This window comes from Pyxicephalus adspersus, chromosome 7 (genome assembly GCF_032062135.1).
Source record: "Pyxicephalus adspersus chromosome 7, UCB_Pads_2.0, whole genome shotgun sequence".
NCBI classification, from domain to species: domain Eukaryota; kingdom Metazoa; phylum Chordata; class Amphibia; order Anura; family Pyxicephalidae; genus Pyxicephalus; species Pyxicephalus adspersus.
Genome location: NC_092864.1, coordinates 41,850,526 through 41,865,241, shown reverse-complemented (window position 1 = coordinate 41,865,241; position 14,716 = coordinate 41,850,526). Strand labels below are relative to the sequence as shown.

Here is a 14,716-nt window from a genome sequence, read left to right as displayed (position 1 = left end):
TTCTTTCTCATGATGTACCAAACTGTAAGTTTTGTCACTCCTAATCTTGTAGCAATTTCTCGGATGGGTTTTTTCTGTTTTTGCAGTTTAAGGATGGCTTGTTTCACCTGCATGGAGCGCTTCTTTGACCGCATGTTGTCTGTTCACAGCAAAATCTTCCACATACAAGCACCCCCCCCCCCACTCTCAAATCAACTCCAGGCCCTTTCTCTTCTTAATTGATAATGACATAACAAAGGAATGCCCACACCAGCCCATGAAATAGCCTTTAAGTCAATTGTCCAATTACTTTTTAAGTTACTTTTTTGAGGTTCTTTGTTTTTAAACGTTGTCAGAGGATAACCTCCATGGAAGTCTTCATAATAGTTAAAATTATTAGACACAAAAAAGTTTTCTGCCATCTTTTAAAATTTAATACCCTAAAGCTAAATAATTCCTCCTGCTAAAATTAGCTTTTAGATGTTGCATAGATGTGGAGGTAAAACCCAAGAACTGTGGAATGTAATCTAAGCACCCTGGGCTGGAATTCTAGCCACGTTGGTTGAAGAAAAGCAAAATCTTGAAACATTTTTCAGTTTATACAGTGAATCCTTAAGTTTGTAAAGAATGCAGCCACTGCTTTTTTCAACACCCCAATGTTTTCTTACTGTAAAGAAACACATTTGATAAATTTTCCCTTCAGTTTTGATTTGAGTAGAACATACAGCGTCCCCAATGCATTTGCATGTATGGTAATAAGCCACTTTAAAGATTTTGAGCTTTATTCACTTTTTAAACCAGCTGCCATTCTGACCACAATTGTAGTTCATATTATGAGCCTCTGCAGATCGCCCATTGCAATATAAGACTCCCTAATCTTTCCTTCCTGTCAGAACCCTGGGCTGACTGGAATGTGGATTGTTCACCATGTTGTTGGTACCATTTTACTAGTAACAGTGGAGAATGGATTCCGATCTGCACAAAGTCATTCAATATACACTCTGTAGAAAGGATTTGCTTCTCAGTCTGTCCTACATGAATAAAAACCAGGTTTACAGATTAGGTGGTGCTTATCTACATGGCAAAGGAGAAGAAAGGAGAGGAATCAATGAAGTCATACATGCTTTATTTTGGAAATATACAAAATTCCTTCCACCACCCCACCCCTTTATACAAGATTGCTCTTTTACTGGACAAAATCAGAATCTACGTGGCTGCTGGATAATGTAGAGTCTTTTAGAAGGAACAACCTTCTCCAGGGTGGGACGGGGCTTCTGATGTGCAGTCTGTGCCGCTTCTGGGTAGTAATGACCCAGCTGCAAGTGAACAAAACAAAAACATTGGTTTATGAGTAGAAGGATTTGTCAATATTCAGCAAATTTTTAAACATTTTAGGCAAGGATCTAAGTTTTATTATATATATATATATATATATATATATATATATATATATATATATATATTTTTTTTTTTTTTTTTTTTTTTTTTAAAGTGTTCTGGCACCTATAGAATCACTTGCATTCCATAATTTTTGTGTGTTGAATTCATGGCCCTGTCCATTGGCCCCTACATGATGGAAATATATATAACCCATCAATTTGGAGAAATAGCAAATAGCAAACTCCATAAAAGCAACGTGACTACTTGAATTTCCTAGAACAGGCAAGGGCAGAAAGTGAAGTTGCAGAATAATCCACGTAATCCAAGTCCACACATACTTGGATCAGTATTGACAGGTATTTGTTTTAGATTTTGGGGATAAACATGAAAATCTTCCATATTCTTTAGATGTATTGTCATGACAGCTACAGGTTGCCAGAAATGTAGTAACAACAACTCTTCACTACTTCGTCCCAGCACGTTACAACACAAATGGCACAGATACCCATTGTAACCTATGGCGTTTGCCAGTTTTTTTAGCAGCAAACGCTAACTGGGGATAGTTTAGTAGGCCCTTGATAGATTTACTGATTTGACTGTTCTTTCAATATGGAAATGGCAAACGAGGTGGGAGTAAATTATGGATGATTTATGAAAGTGGCAGACTAATTTATGCACATTGGTGGGTGGAACAAGGCAAGGCAAACCGCAGCTTATATTCCCAACAAGTATGCATGGAGGTAATTTATTCATTGGGGCCCCACACTGCATGGAAATCATATTTCCAACTTATGATTTGTAGCACCAGGCTCCTATAAGTATGCCAACCAAATACCTGGCCATCATTTCATTTTTCACTAGTCAGTTTGCAATAATTCTGTCTATTGAGGTCATCAACCGTTTTGACCAAGGATTAAACATTCAACAGAACTAACACCACATCCCTCCATTTTTGTACTACCACTTTTGACAATCAACAGGAAAGTTATCCCAAATTGTGGCCATGTTTACAATGCAGGCCAACATTCTTAATATGTGGAAATAAGGCAAATTAATTAAAGATGAGATGGGGGTGGGGGGATTGATTACTTCACCAAGTCAAGTTGAAATACTAAATGTCAAAAAACAGGTAATGCTACAGATACAAATTCACAGCTCCCCAATTTTAATGGGATCCCCCTCCATTATACAAATTGGAAGAAGGTCATACAGCTACCCAATATATTACAGAAAATCCCTTTTACCATAGCAAACATTTCAGAAAAACACATTAGATAAGCAATGACACTAGAAAACATCTTGTTCCAAAAATGGGCTAAACGATACATAAAGAGCAAGAAATGTTGTTGCACATCTATCACAGAGATAATCTGCCAGTCTGCAGAACTATCAAATGTTCCAAACAATGTCTGAAGGCCACGGCGTCTTGCCTTGGTGATAAAAGACAGCTGATGGATAGCCATTGCCTTGTGCCATTCTGCATGCCTGAAATAAAGTCACGGCAGCACCGGCTCCCGAAGTGACGGGAAAATTAGAGCGTGCAGCTGTTCCACTTCTCACAGGTAACGGCCCCTGTGCATTTTGTTCTCTTCATTCTTTTCCCCAGACACTGAACAGACAGTTCACAATGAGGAAAGCATCCCATCAAACGAAATCCAATCTTCTCAGGCTGACGGCTGGTGGATGGGAATGGCTGTACAATTTATTCTGCTATAGAAGAGAAACTATTGCTAGCTAAGACTTCAACACTAGGCACTGCTATCTGTCACAGACAAATATTTTTTATGTAAAGATACAAAACAGCCCCATTACCAACTTGACTACTGCCATGAAGGGACTGGCCAAATATTTGTGGTCCTCATAGTCAAAATATAAATTGTATACATTAAGAAACTGACAAATACACCAGGTCTAGTGCTCTGGAAAGGTAATACCCTTTTGAAATCCCTACCAACCCCTGTGCTGAGGATGGCAGGACTTTCGTAGTACTCTTGTACTATTATATAAGCACTACGCCTGTATCATTACCTGCCCTGGGGGTACCGCCTTGCATTAATGCACCCCGTTCCCAATCAAGGCCTTAAATTCATTGAAGGCCACCCACAGACATCATGGATATAACTGAGTAGTGCACCAGAACAGGAGGTATGCACTATTCAGCATAGACCCTCCTTACTCCTGTTGCCATTCAAAAATGTGTTACTCTGTAGGAAAGCTAACATTTTACAACACAACATGCAAATGGGTGCTCAGAACTCAACAGTTTATTATGATATTTAATCAGCAATACCAACCTTCTCAAGAGCCCCAGCCAGAATTTTCATAGCTTGTAGCTTTGTCAGGTTCATAGCAGAACTGTAAGGAAAGGAAAAATATGCATGTACAATTTAAAATTTGAAGAGTGGGCTCATCCAACAACCCACCCTCTAGTGACTATTTAATTCCACCAAAAAACGCATCATATCCCTTTACATTTTTGCATTTTCTCATGTCAACTACATGGTAACTCCAACATCTTCCCTGTATCTGAGAGTTCTATGCACTGTGTGTGCGTGTCTCCTTTAGAAAAAAAGATTTTGATTCACACAATAGGACTGCTTGCAGCGTCCAGGTCCTACCAAGAAAGGCTGCAGGAAGTCAATGGTATCCACATGGGATTTCCAATGATAAAATGGCAGCACCAACCACCAGGGTTATTTCATTGTTATAGAGTAGGTTAATGTTTTCCTATTACATTTTTACTTTGAGGTGCATTTTGTGAATCTTTCTTGACAGGGGTGGGAATGTCACTAGGACAGGAAGACATTAACCACATTAAAAACTTCTAACCTTTCTTAACAATGTTTTTCATGCTGAGATTTCCCACCATCACTTCCTGACCCAAACAGAATTCTAGTAGAGGGAAAGATTATATAAGAGGCTCCAACTTATCCAAAAACCAAATTGATTTGGGGAGGGGAAGTCTATAGAGTATGATCAAGCCTGATAATTTGTACAGGGTGACCTCTCGTCCCCTTTTTTATGACCTCCTAGAATTACCTTGGTCTGTCCACTATGGATTTCTTCTTTTCAGGAATCCCACTCTCTTCGGGCCCTTGTTTTTTGGAGACCCTCATTCCTCCAGCTAGGGGTCAAAAAAAAAAAAAAAAAATAATGAAAATAGCAGTTAAAAAAACACGATCAAAGTCTGAACATTTGTTAGCCGTGATCATGTCTGGACTAGTTTATAGGTGGAGTACACTGTAGAGAGCTATAATGTACAGAGGAGCTCCTCATTACTGACTTAATAAACTGGAAGACAAGTTAAGCTTCAGAGCAACACCTGTGTGAGAAAGCAGCCTTCCCTATCCGAGAGAAGGTTTAGCTTCCCAAATCCAAGAGGAGCAAAGGAATAGCAGCATTGGGCCCATTTTTTTTTTTTTTTTTTTACAGAGAAGAAATCATTTTAGTATAGTGGAGTTTTCTATATTTGGTCACCAATATTTCACCCAAGAAATACTAAAACTATGATTTCGTGGCCCAAACAAGCAGCAACGATGCTTCCAAGTAATTATTGTAGGACAAGCGTATTTATCGTTGTGTTTAATAGTCTGACCAGACTAAAGTGCCAATCTATCTCTGGAGTCCACCAGTCTGTTGGGGTAACTATTGTGAATGGATCATCAGGGATGAGTGTGAATAGATTCACCTAGCAGAAGAAATTACAATGACAGCCGACCCATTAACAGCTTACAAACACAGAAAACACTCCTCATCAACTCAAAGTGAACTAGTCCAAACCCTGCACTGGTGGTGGGGGTCACTCCATATCAGTGACGGCAAGTAATAAATACAGGTCTAAGCCACAAAGTTACTCCCTACACTGAATCCCCAACTATAATTTCCAGCCATACACATTAAATTTAGTTTATTTTTGATTGAAAAACAAGATGCTAAACATTAAAGTAACCCAACAGCACCAGGCAAACAAGAGAAAAGGACACTGAAAATAGGCATATGCAAGATTTACTTAAAGAAATAAAAAAGGTTTCAAAACTTTGCCAGACACTTCTACAAATTGATGGGAAATTTCCAAATTGACAGAAGTTAAATTCTACATGAAATCAAACATTTTTTGCTCATACAAATCCTCAGGCTCTTCCTCTGTGCAACTGGTGTGCCACAACCTCTAAGGTTCTCCATGGGGCAACTGCCAGATTTAATGTCATCCCTTACAATGCGAGATCAGTGGCCCCATACTAAGGGGATATTGAGGGCCCAACCACCACATATAAGTGTGGAACCAGAACCAGGGGAGCGAGATGTTGCATGTAAGCGTTCTGCTGCCTCTAGACCCAAATAAGCATTGAACTCTGGCAGAGGTGGGTAGCAAAGGTAATTTTGTTTTCCAAGATTTAATTTTAATCCAGAATTAAAGTTGGTGGGATCTAAACAGAATAAAATGGATTCAGTGCTCCTAGTGCACCACCAGGGTGCCCTAAAGTAATAGCTGGAATTGTTACACTTTCTTCTGAATGAACAATTTAGGAAATATTATTGTGATTTGTGGGGGGTGTTTGCAGAAAATGAGCAAGGGGAACCCAACAGTGCACTCCTTTATAGGAAAACACAATCCTCTTGGTTGGTTGTCTGTACAGATCAGTAGTCCACCATGCACATGCCAGATTTTCACTTGTTCTGGTAACAACAATCTAAGGCAGGACATTCCTTAAATTGAAAGACTTCACTTTTATGTAGGGAAAAAAAAAACAAACAAAAAAAAAAAAAATATGATACGGGTACGCGATACAGGTTTCAAAAAAAGTATAATTTATTATTAAGTTAATCTAATTAAAATTGGAGCACTTTCAAAAGCCAAGTACTATTATCTTTTTTCATAATATAGCACAGCCAGCCCTCCCACTCCACATATTTTTTGCTTTGATCCAAGGGTCATGGTTCACCACTTGTTTACATCCAGTTCTGCAGGTTTTTGCATTTGTGCCTCCCCCTGGATACAGCCCCATAGAAGTCTACAGGGGCACAAATGCTCAGCCACAGGCAACAATAAAACGTCCACTATATAAACAACAAAATCACAGCCATAGGATCAAAATATGCATCACTGGAGGCAGTGAGTCAGGTTAGTGTTAGGGAGCAAAAAAAAAAAAAAAAAAAAATTTGTATCCAAGTGCACTTATATTTTAATTCTTCACTATTGTGTTCAAAACAAAAAAGTGAAACTTTGACATTAAATGCAAAAAATAACAGCCAGATATTTCTGCAGGTTGTAATTAGATCACAAATGCAATGCTCTACAACATACCTATACCAATTTACTGAAAAGCAAATCAGAAAGATTTTACTAAATAATGAAAATCTACAGCAAGTCTTCTCTTGCTCTGATTTAATATGAGAAATTATCCCAGTTTAATGATTTTCAGCACAGGATTTTAGCAGTTAATACACTGAACAAATCACTGGGAGATATCGGTACAAAACTGAAGCTTTCTTAGGCTATGTAGACATGGGCCATGGTTTTCGGCCAATATCGGACGAGAATATGGCATGTGTACAGCACTCGTCGTCCAAACAACCGTCCTAGCGGATCCACATCATTGGACGATCAACATGGAAGTGAAGAGGGAGAGAGCACAGCAGGGTGCCACTCCGTCATTCTCCCCCTCCCATCTCCATGGTGAGGTATGTACAGCACTCGTTCATGCATCGTGCATGTCGTTGGAAAGGATTGCGAAAGATCCTTTCCAACAACAATTATTGCATGTGTGTATATATAGCTTTAGAAAAACATTTTGAGATATGTCTCCAAACACTAGAAACGTCTGCAGAACAATTCAGGGTGGAAGACAATACCATGCAGCAGAAAAAAACAAACTGCAGCTAATGTTGATATACAAAGTTTGCTCTTTGCAAAAGTACTAAATCTACAACAAGATTTAATTTCCAAACTATAGGGAAAGTATTACAACACACAGCAACTACCTACCTGCAGGAAGGTGGCCTCCCTTCAGTGGTAAAGTCTGACAAATCACCTCAGTAGCCATGATCAGCTTCTAACACTTTGTTTACTGCTAATACACAGCCTGCTCAGAGTTTATATAGAGAGCAGGGTGGGGCCCCAATGGGATTACCCAGGGGCCTTTGTTTTGATTGCCATTTATGTACAGCTGGGACCCTAAACTTTAATGTTGCTCAGCAGAGCATATAGAAAGTTCAGTGCTAGAAGCTGATATGTAAATAATAAAGTGCAGGAAATACAATAACAGTTTTCAGATGTGATGGTATTGTTGGGAACCCCCCTGAAGGGGCCCTGGGGGTGTCTCTGACTGCAATAACATGGAGAAAAAAATAAGTTCTTTCTGCAGGAAATGAAACTGAACTGCTTGCTGCAGATGACTGGTAGCTGGGTCTACATTATTGTTTATTTTTATTTCCTTATGTTACTGTTATTTGCTGCCAGAAATGTGCAAATAAAAATACAGAATACATATAGCTAAACCTAAACACAAAATATTATATAATAATTGCAGCTTAGTTGTGGTTGGGTAGTAGATTCTTATTTATTGTTTTTATTTTTGTATTTTTTGGCTTATTGAAACAATGTAAAAAAAAACACTTTCAATGTTACATTTATCTGATCAAAATGAAGCAAATAAGATAAGATCATTGCTAGGGGTTGTATAACCATTAAAGCTGATCTCCAGGCACAACCTGGGGCCTATCACCAGAATTTTTACTAAAAGCGAAGATAACCCTTTTATGGTGAACGTTGCCTTCTTTTTTTTTGGGGGGGGGGGGTCAAAATCCTTTGTTTGCAACCTGCTGCAATGGTAAAGATAGAATGGGAGCGCATAGCCTCCTGGGATACATACGTCACGCGTCCCAGGAGGCTTCTGGCGGCAGAGTGCGGGCATGTGCAGAAGACCTTTTTCTTCAGGGGGGGTAAATTGTGATCTCACCCATCTCAGTGAGATTGGCATTCTTTTTTTTTCCAATCTTGCCAGTGCAGTGCAAAATCAGGTGACGTAGGCAGAAGGCGGAAGAAAAAGAAAATGGCAGCGCCCAGTGCGAAAGAGGATTCAAGGACGCTGCGGGACCCAATCCAGAAATACTCCATAGGGATGGACAGATCAGTGAAAGTAAAGGTGAGTTTTGTTTTTTTCTTAAGCGCACTTCTGCCTTAACTTATTTTACTTTGTTACAGGTCCCTCTCATCCAGAATTGAGGTCTCTATCTATCAGCTTCTAAAAGAAGTTTTATATTGTTTTTTTACTCTTTTTTTAAATGTATTATTCTACTGCAGGGGTCGGCAAACTGCAGCCTTTAGGTCAGATACGGTCTAGCCGGTAGTTCGTTCCAGCCTAACCCCCCCCCAGACGAGCTGGCCTAATGCCGGTCAGCAACCCGCGGCTCCTGAGCAGGTTGCCGGTGGTTCGACCGGGGGAGGGGAGCTTAAGGATTTACCGGAGCTCCCGAGCCTCCCCCTTGCAGTTGCTCCACTATTTACCGCGGCCGTCGTTGATATTCTGCCGCCGCAGTAAATAGGGAAAGCTCCCTGAAGGTAAATCCCTCTCCTCTGCAATGCATACAGAGGAGAGGGATTTCACTTCAGGGGGCATTCCCTGGTGGTGGGCGGAGTCCGGCCTAGTGTGCTCCCGCCCACCCCATAAATGGCCATAAAATGTTGCCGCCCCCTGTTCTACCTACACATCCATGCACTTTGGTTCTGCTTATTTTTAAATCTTTTGAGGACAATATCTGGAGGAGGCAATTAACCTATGGCATGTTTTTGGGGAAACCAGATTGCTCGTACAAAACGCACACAAACCTGGGCAGAACATTTAAACTCTGTGCAGATAATGTGTTCTGGATTTGAACATAGGCACTGTCCAGTGAAATGCTTGCAAACAGTGGTTGTAGTTGCATCCCATCCTCCCTATTCCTTTGGCCATTTATATAGGGATGCTTGGGGCTGTATTTTTCTCCTCTCCTTGTGGCTGGCACAGCTTTTCTTCCATCCTACCTCCAGCTTGTGGACATGTTTTCTAGGTTCTCATTTACAGTGGTCCTGCGTTGTAGCATACAGTATGTCAGTGCCTGCAACCACAGCTTGGAGAGGTTGCAGGGTACCAGACCCATTGATAAGGCAGAGTCTGCAAAGGGATAAGATAAGCAAATTTGCTGATTACATTGCCCTACACCTAAACAAGTGTCTCCAGTGTGTGGGATTGCCCCACTGTAAAGCTGCGTACACACCTGCAATTTTTCTCGTTGGAAAGGATCTTTCACGATCCTTTCCAACGAGAAAAGACTGCACGATGCATGAACGATGCTGTACATACAGCACCGTTCATGCTCTATGGAGAGGGGAGGGGGGAGAGCGACGGAGCGGCACCCTGCTGCGCGCTCTCCCCTTCCCTTTCATTAGGATCGGTCGTCGTCCATCGTCCATGGATCCGCCAGGACGGTCGTCGGACGATGGACGAAGACCGACTGTACACACGGCAGATTTTCGCCCGATAATTGGCCGATACCGATTATCGGGCGAGAAAAATTTGCCGTGTGTACGCAGCTTAAGTCTGTTACCTCTAATATTATTATACAGTATTTATATAGCACCAACATATTACACAACACTGTACAATAAATTGGGGTTGTAAATGACAAACAGATAGTGACACAGGAAGAGGAGAGGGCCCTGTCCAGTTTCTAACCAATCCACAGGTTGCAGAGCCAGACAAAACTTCAAGCAGACAAATGGATTGGTGACTTCCACTATGAACTTTAAGGGCTCCCAAATATTGCCTACCCTAGTAACTATTCAATTAACAAAGTATATATGTGAAGTTTTCACATGTGTAACAAATCAAGCAAATCTGAATGTGAAGGGGGGGGGGGGGGGATAACAATTTGTAATGAAAGATTACTGCCACTGTTTGTGCTTTTGAGTGGGAAAAAAAGGTTGCAGCCTTCATTTGGAGCAATGTGGGTGTGTGATTGTGAGACGGACAGCCTCACCCACCGAATAAGGAATAACAATGGTGTTTTGATGTGTATCATGCATGAGAAGGATATTATTAAAGTGTAATGAATAGTTTTGGATAAAATGTGAAAGGATTTTTATTGCCTTCTCCATCCCAGCTGGTTAAATTCACCCTTTCTTTCTTTCTTTTTTTGTGTCCATTCACAACAAGACAAAAAGTGAATAAAAATCTAAAATGTTGTCACCAGAACAATAAGTGAGGGTAAATCTTTGCAAACAGTAATGTAATGGTCATTTTATCAGCAGTACATGTCTCAGGTACAGAGAGGATTGTGTGTGGTTTTAGCTTTGGGTGCTATTGCCTTTCATTATTTCCTGGATTTGATTAGGAAGGGTGAAGACACTGAATATTAGGGGTACAGAATTTACAAAGAACAAAATGGGAATTACCAATATAAAAGACGCAAAGCTAATAAAAAAGAACACATGGGATGATACAAAAAGCAACAGGCTAAATGGCTGTGTGCATAAAAGTATAATGAATATAACAAGTAACATCTTTGCTGCTTCCGTGAGGTTTTTGCCACAATGTGCAATATGTACCAGGCAAAGTGATCTTCCATCAGCATTGTGATATCAGAGCTCCTCGGTGTCACCAGTGCTTCCATCTTTTTCACAGTTCTCTTCCCCATTGGAACCCTTAGGCCTCCTGAGTGTCAGGTTAGGATGACATAATTCCCTTGCATGGGCATAGTTACCTAGCCCTGACACAGAATTGTGCCCAGACTAAGTTGCACACTAAGTTGCACATGGGAATCAAGTCTCTTCTTTACAGAGGAAACATTTAATTACAGAAGAGACTTGAAGAGTCTCTGTCATAAGAAAAAAAGTTTAATGCAGGCCCAATGCAATTGCAAACTAATAAAGTTTTTTTTTTTTTGTTTTTTAGGCAAGTATATTGCAATGTGCTGCTGGGTAAAACAAAATATTTTAGCTTCTGCTGTGGATAAGAAAACATGCAATAACATGTAAAAAAAAACAAAAAAAAAAAAACAAACAAAAAAACAGATGTCAACTTACGCAAATTTAACTTGCCTTAACTCGTTAATCATTATGCATATGGAACAAAACACAGCCTTGTAGTTTTGGAATAACTGACCTGGAACAAGTGAGCAGCAAGTAAAAACGCCACTTGGTTGAGTCAGGGACTCGGAGCACTAGATTTGTTATCGGTACTACAAAAACAGGTAACATACGAAAACTGTATCTAGGACCTTGTAGAAGAATCACTGAAAATATCTTATATCATCTAATTCAGTGGTGCACAACCTCTTTTCATCTGGGAGCCGCTGTTGACATTGAGATAAAACTTGCGGGCCACAATCCAAACAAACATTAAAGATGTTTAAACTTGGAATAGTTTTATTTAAAATGAAATTAAGCTGAAATGTTTTTGGTTACCATAACAAACATACACCAAATAAAAGTAATGACAAAACAAGAAATTCTGCACTCACCATTTGATGCTCATTTTATTAGTGAAAGATACAAAACTAAAGCTATCATACAGTGCTGGCCGGTCATTTATTGCTTTCCCCTCACCATTCCTGTACCAAGAGCAGAAACTAGACCATACATCAGTTATAGGAGTGTGCTAACCTTTATTGTATCCCAAAATCTCTGCAATGGATACTTCCAGAGAAATGCAATTCATGCGACAGATAGCCAAGCCGAACATGTTCTTACTACTACATCTTCAGATCCCTACATCTCCCCATTCCTGGGAAATTAGGGTTCACAGAAGGTAAATGGCCAGCTAAGCGTGACAGGGTAGCACGGTATGACAGGGGTAGTTTTTTGTATCTTGTGATGACGCCGTAGTGATGTAAGTTTAGGAGCTTACAGTTACATGGTCAACTATGTATAACAGGCACCCCACCAGCTTCTCAGTCCTTTGCACTGCAACTTCTGCGGATTTGACAGCAGTGAGCGGTACTGAGCGTCTCCCCCTAAGCAGGGTTCTAGGGCATGAGGAAGGGGTAACTTCATTGCAACCTCACCGCCAGTCTGAACAGAGCCTTGAAGTTTTGTGAACGAGCAAATATAAATAAATAAATATATATATATATATATATATATATATATATATGGCACCACAGCACAGAATGAATTGACAGTACCCTAATGCTCATTGCCATGGAAGTGGCCCCCGAGGATCCCTAACATGCAAACTCAATTGGGGACCCTGGTGTTAAAATAGCCCCAATTAATGTAAAAATGTCCGTTTGTTTTTAGGATTTTATGCCTGTGACCCCATATCTGGCAACGTGTTATGTTTAGGGGGCTGAAATTTGGTTTAGTATCAGCTCTCAGGGTACCCTGTGTACTCTGACAATTTCAGGGGTTTTATGACACTGGGTGAAGGAGATTTTAAGGTTTATACATGGGGGTAATGACAGCTGCATGGACACAGACACAGCTCTCATGCTGCTGCTGGGATTATCTCACAGTACAAGGTGAGCGGGGAGCAGCTGATTGCCAGGTCTATAGTACACACCCACTCTCAGGGAGCTCACACTGAGCGTGCTCAGGAAGCTCCCTCTGCTGACAGCACAATCTCATAGAGAGATACAAAGGAAAGAGATCCATCCCCTGCAAACCAATGAGCAGAGAAGGAATGAGCAGAGGACGGGATCTGGCAGTAGCCAGATGTGGCCCACAAGCCGTAGGTTAGGCACCCTTAATCTAATCCATTTGATCAGAGAATTTTACACATGGAGGTTCCGTGAGACAACCAACTTCCATTTCCAGTAAGATGTTAGCCCTCATACCTAGAAATCCAGTTTAATTCTCCTTAAGCTGGCTTTATATTACTGCCTTGTGTTAATGCACTGTATGCGTGTTTCAGGGTCATTCATTTTGCATGGCATCCCAATGCACCTGTGTTGGCATGCACAGTAGTGTACTGTTCATGGTGGTGGGCTGTGTCTTAAAAAATGAAAAAAATATTTTAACGGGCTACTAACACACCTGCAGGTGCATGATAGTGTGTTAGTAGCCCATTAAAATTATGTATTGCAGTCTTACAATCAAACTTATGGAATAGGCTCCCTCAGGAAGTAGTTTCAGCAAGTGCTATAGATTGGTTGAAAAAAAAGCTGGATGCTCTTCCAGAAGCACAGACTATAACTGGGTATCAAGTTTTATAGTAAAGATAACAGAGACCGTTGATCCAGGAAACATGTGATTACCTCACAGGATCAGGAAGGAATTTTTTTATTCCCTGTTGGAGCAAATTAAACTGGGGTTTTTTTCTTTTTGCCTTCCTCTGGATCAACAATGGCTTTAGGGTTTTTATCTGGGATATGTTTATTTCTCTAATGGTTGAACTTTATATCTTTTTTTCTTCTTTATATCAACCTAAAAAATGTACTTTTTTTCAGCTGTCTAAATATTGCTCCAGTCACTTCCGCTGTTTGCTTTACAACTCACATTTTCCACCCATCACACACTACAGTTGCCACTGTATCTTTAACAGCTTAGGACATGGAAATTGTGGATTTCAATCACAGATACAGCAGTGTCATTTATACTCCCTTCTTCTGTCCTTGAATACTATGAGTGACCTGGTTCCTAGATTTTGACACAAAAAAGAGGTTCTAACCATTGGATTTAGATGGCTCATGGACATTGGCATCAATTAGAGAGGGTATTCTCAATGGCTCTGTATGTTGAGATTGAAGGTAACAATTGCTATATACCATCTTGTTTTATTTTTTCAGATTAGATGATTATTTTTGATACAAAGCTCAGGTACAAAGGAGCCCTAAATTCTGCAGGTTTAAAGGATTACAGACCAGCTTTGTGAGGGGAAGGAATGGAAATGTCAATTAACAGAGTAATAATAGTTGTGTTCTTTTAATAAACCTCACCCTGGAACTTATGGCGCATACCTGATGCTCTTTACATTTTCCCTTTCAGCAGATGTTTGCTGGAAAAAGGAGGGGGGAGGGGTTGTGTCTGATGTGTTGACTTGTGAAGTCCTCAAGTCCAAGTCCAAACCATAGGGTCCTATGAGAGCCTTTAATTTAGCAACCATACAGGAAGACTTTGTCAATAGACTTCTCATGGTAAGCAGTCAAGGAGAAAATTACAGAGGCCACCAATGCGGAACTCTCCATCTGACAATACAAGTCACCTTGCTCATGCTTTGGCTTCAATAATTCATTCTTGATCATATCCTAGGAAATCTATCCCGCTTGCTGATTTACTTAGCAATGAAGCTCCATTAATATCTCATTGATCTTCAGTGTGTCCTAGACAATCTAACATGCTTTGGATTTATATGGATATGCACAGGGGAGTTTACATGTG

The 14,716-nt window shown here is 40.3% G+C and overlaps 1 protein-coding gene across 1 annotated transcript; it reads right to left on the bottom strand.

Moving 5' to 3' along the window:
* Positions 1-1,088: 1,088 nt before the first annotated feature.
* DAPL1 (death associated protein like 1) lies at positions 1,089-4,526 on the bottom strand. Its single transcript, XM_072418195.1, has 3 exons — positions 4,399-4,526; positions 3,654-3,714; positions 1,089-1,295 (listed from the first exon to the last, which is right to left on the bottom strand). Exons 1-3 carry the CDS (start codon positions 4,473-4,475, stop codon positions 1,179-1,181), a joined length of 255 nt encoding a protein of 84 aa, XP_072274296.1. The 5' UTR covers positions 4,476-4,526; the 3' UTR covers positions 1,089-1,178.
* Between the last annotated feature and the right edge of the window lie 10,190 nt (positions 4,527-14,716).

Bases quoted from the DNA above. Each gene is read 5' to 3' on its own strand.
- DAPL1 (XM_072418195.1), bottom strand. From the start codon at position 4,475: ATGAGGGTCTCCAAAAAACAAGGGCCCGAAGAGAGTGGGATTCCTGAA. The intron at 3,715-4,398 runs GTAATTCTAGGA...CTTTCCTTACAG, and splicing joins TCCATAGTGGACAGACCAAG to TTCTGCTATGAACCTGACAA. The intron at 1,296-3,653 runs GTTGGTATTGCT...GTTCACTTGCAG, and splicing joins TGGCTGGGGCTCTTGAGAAG to CTGGGTCATTACTACCCAGA.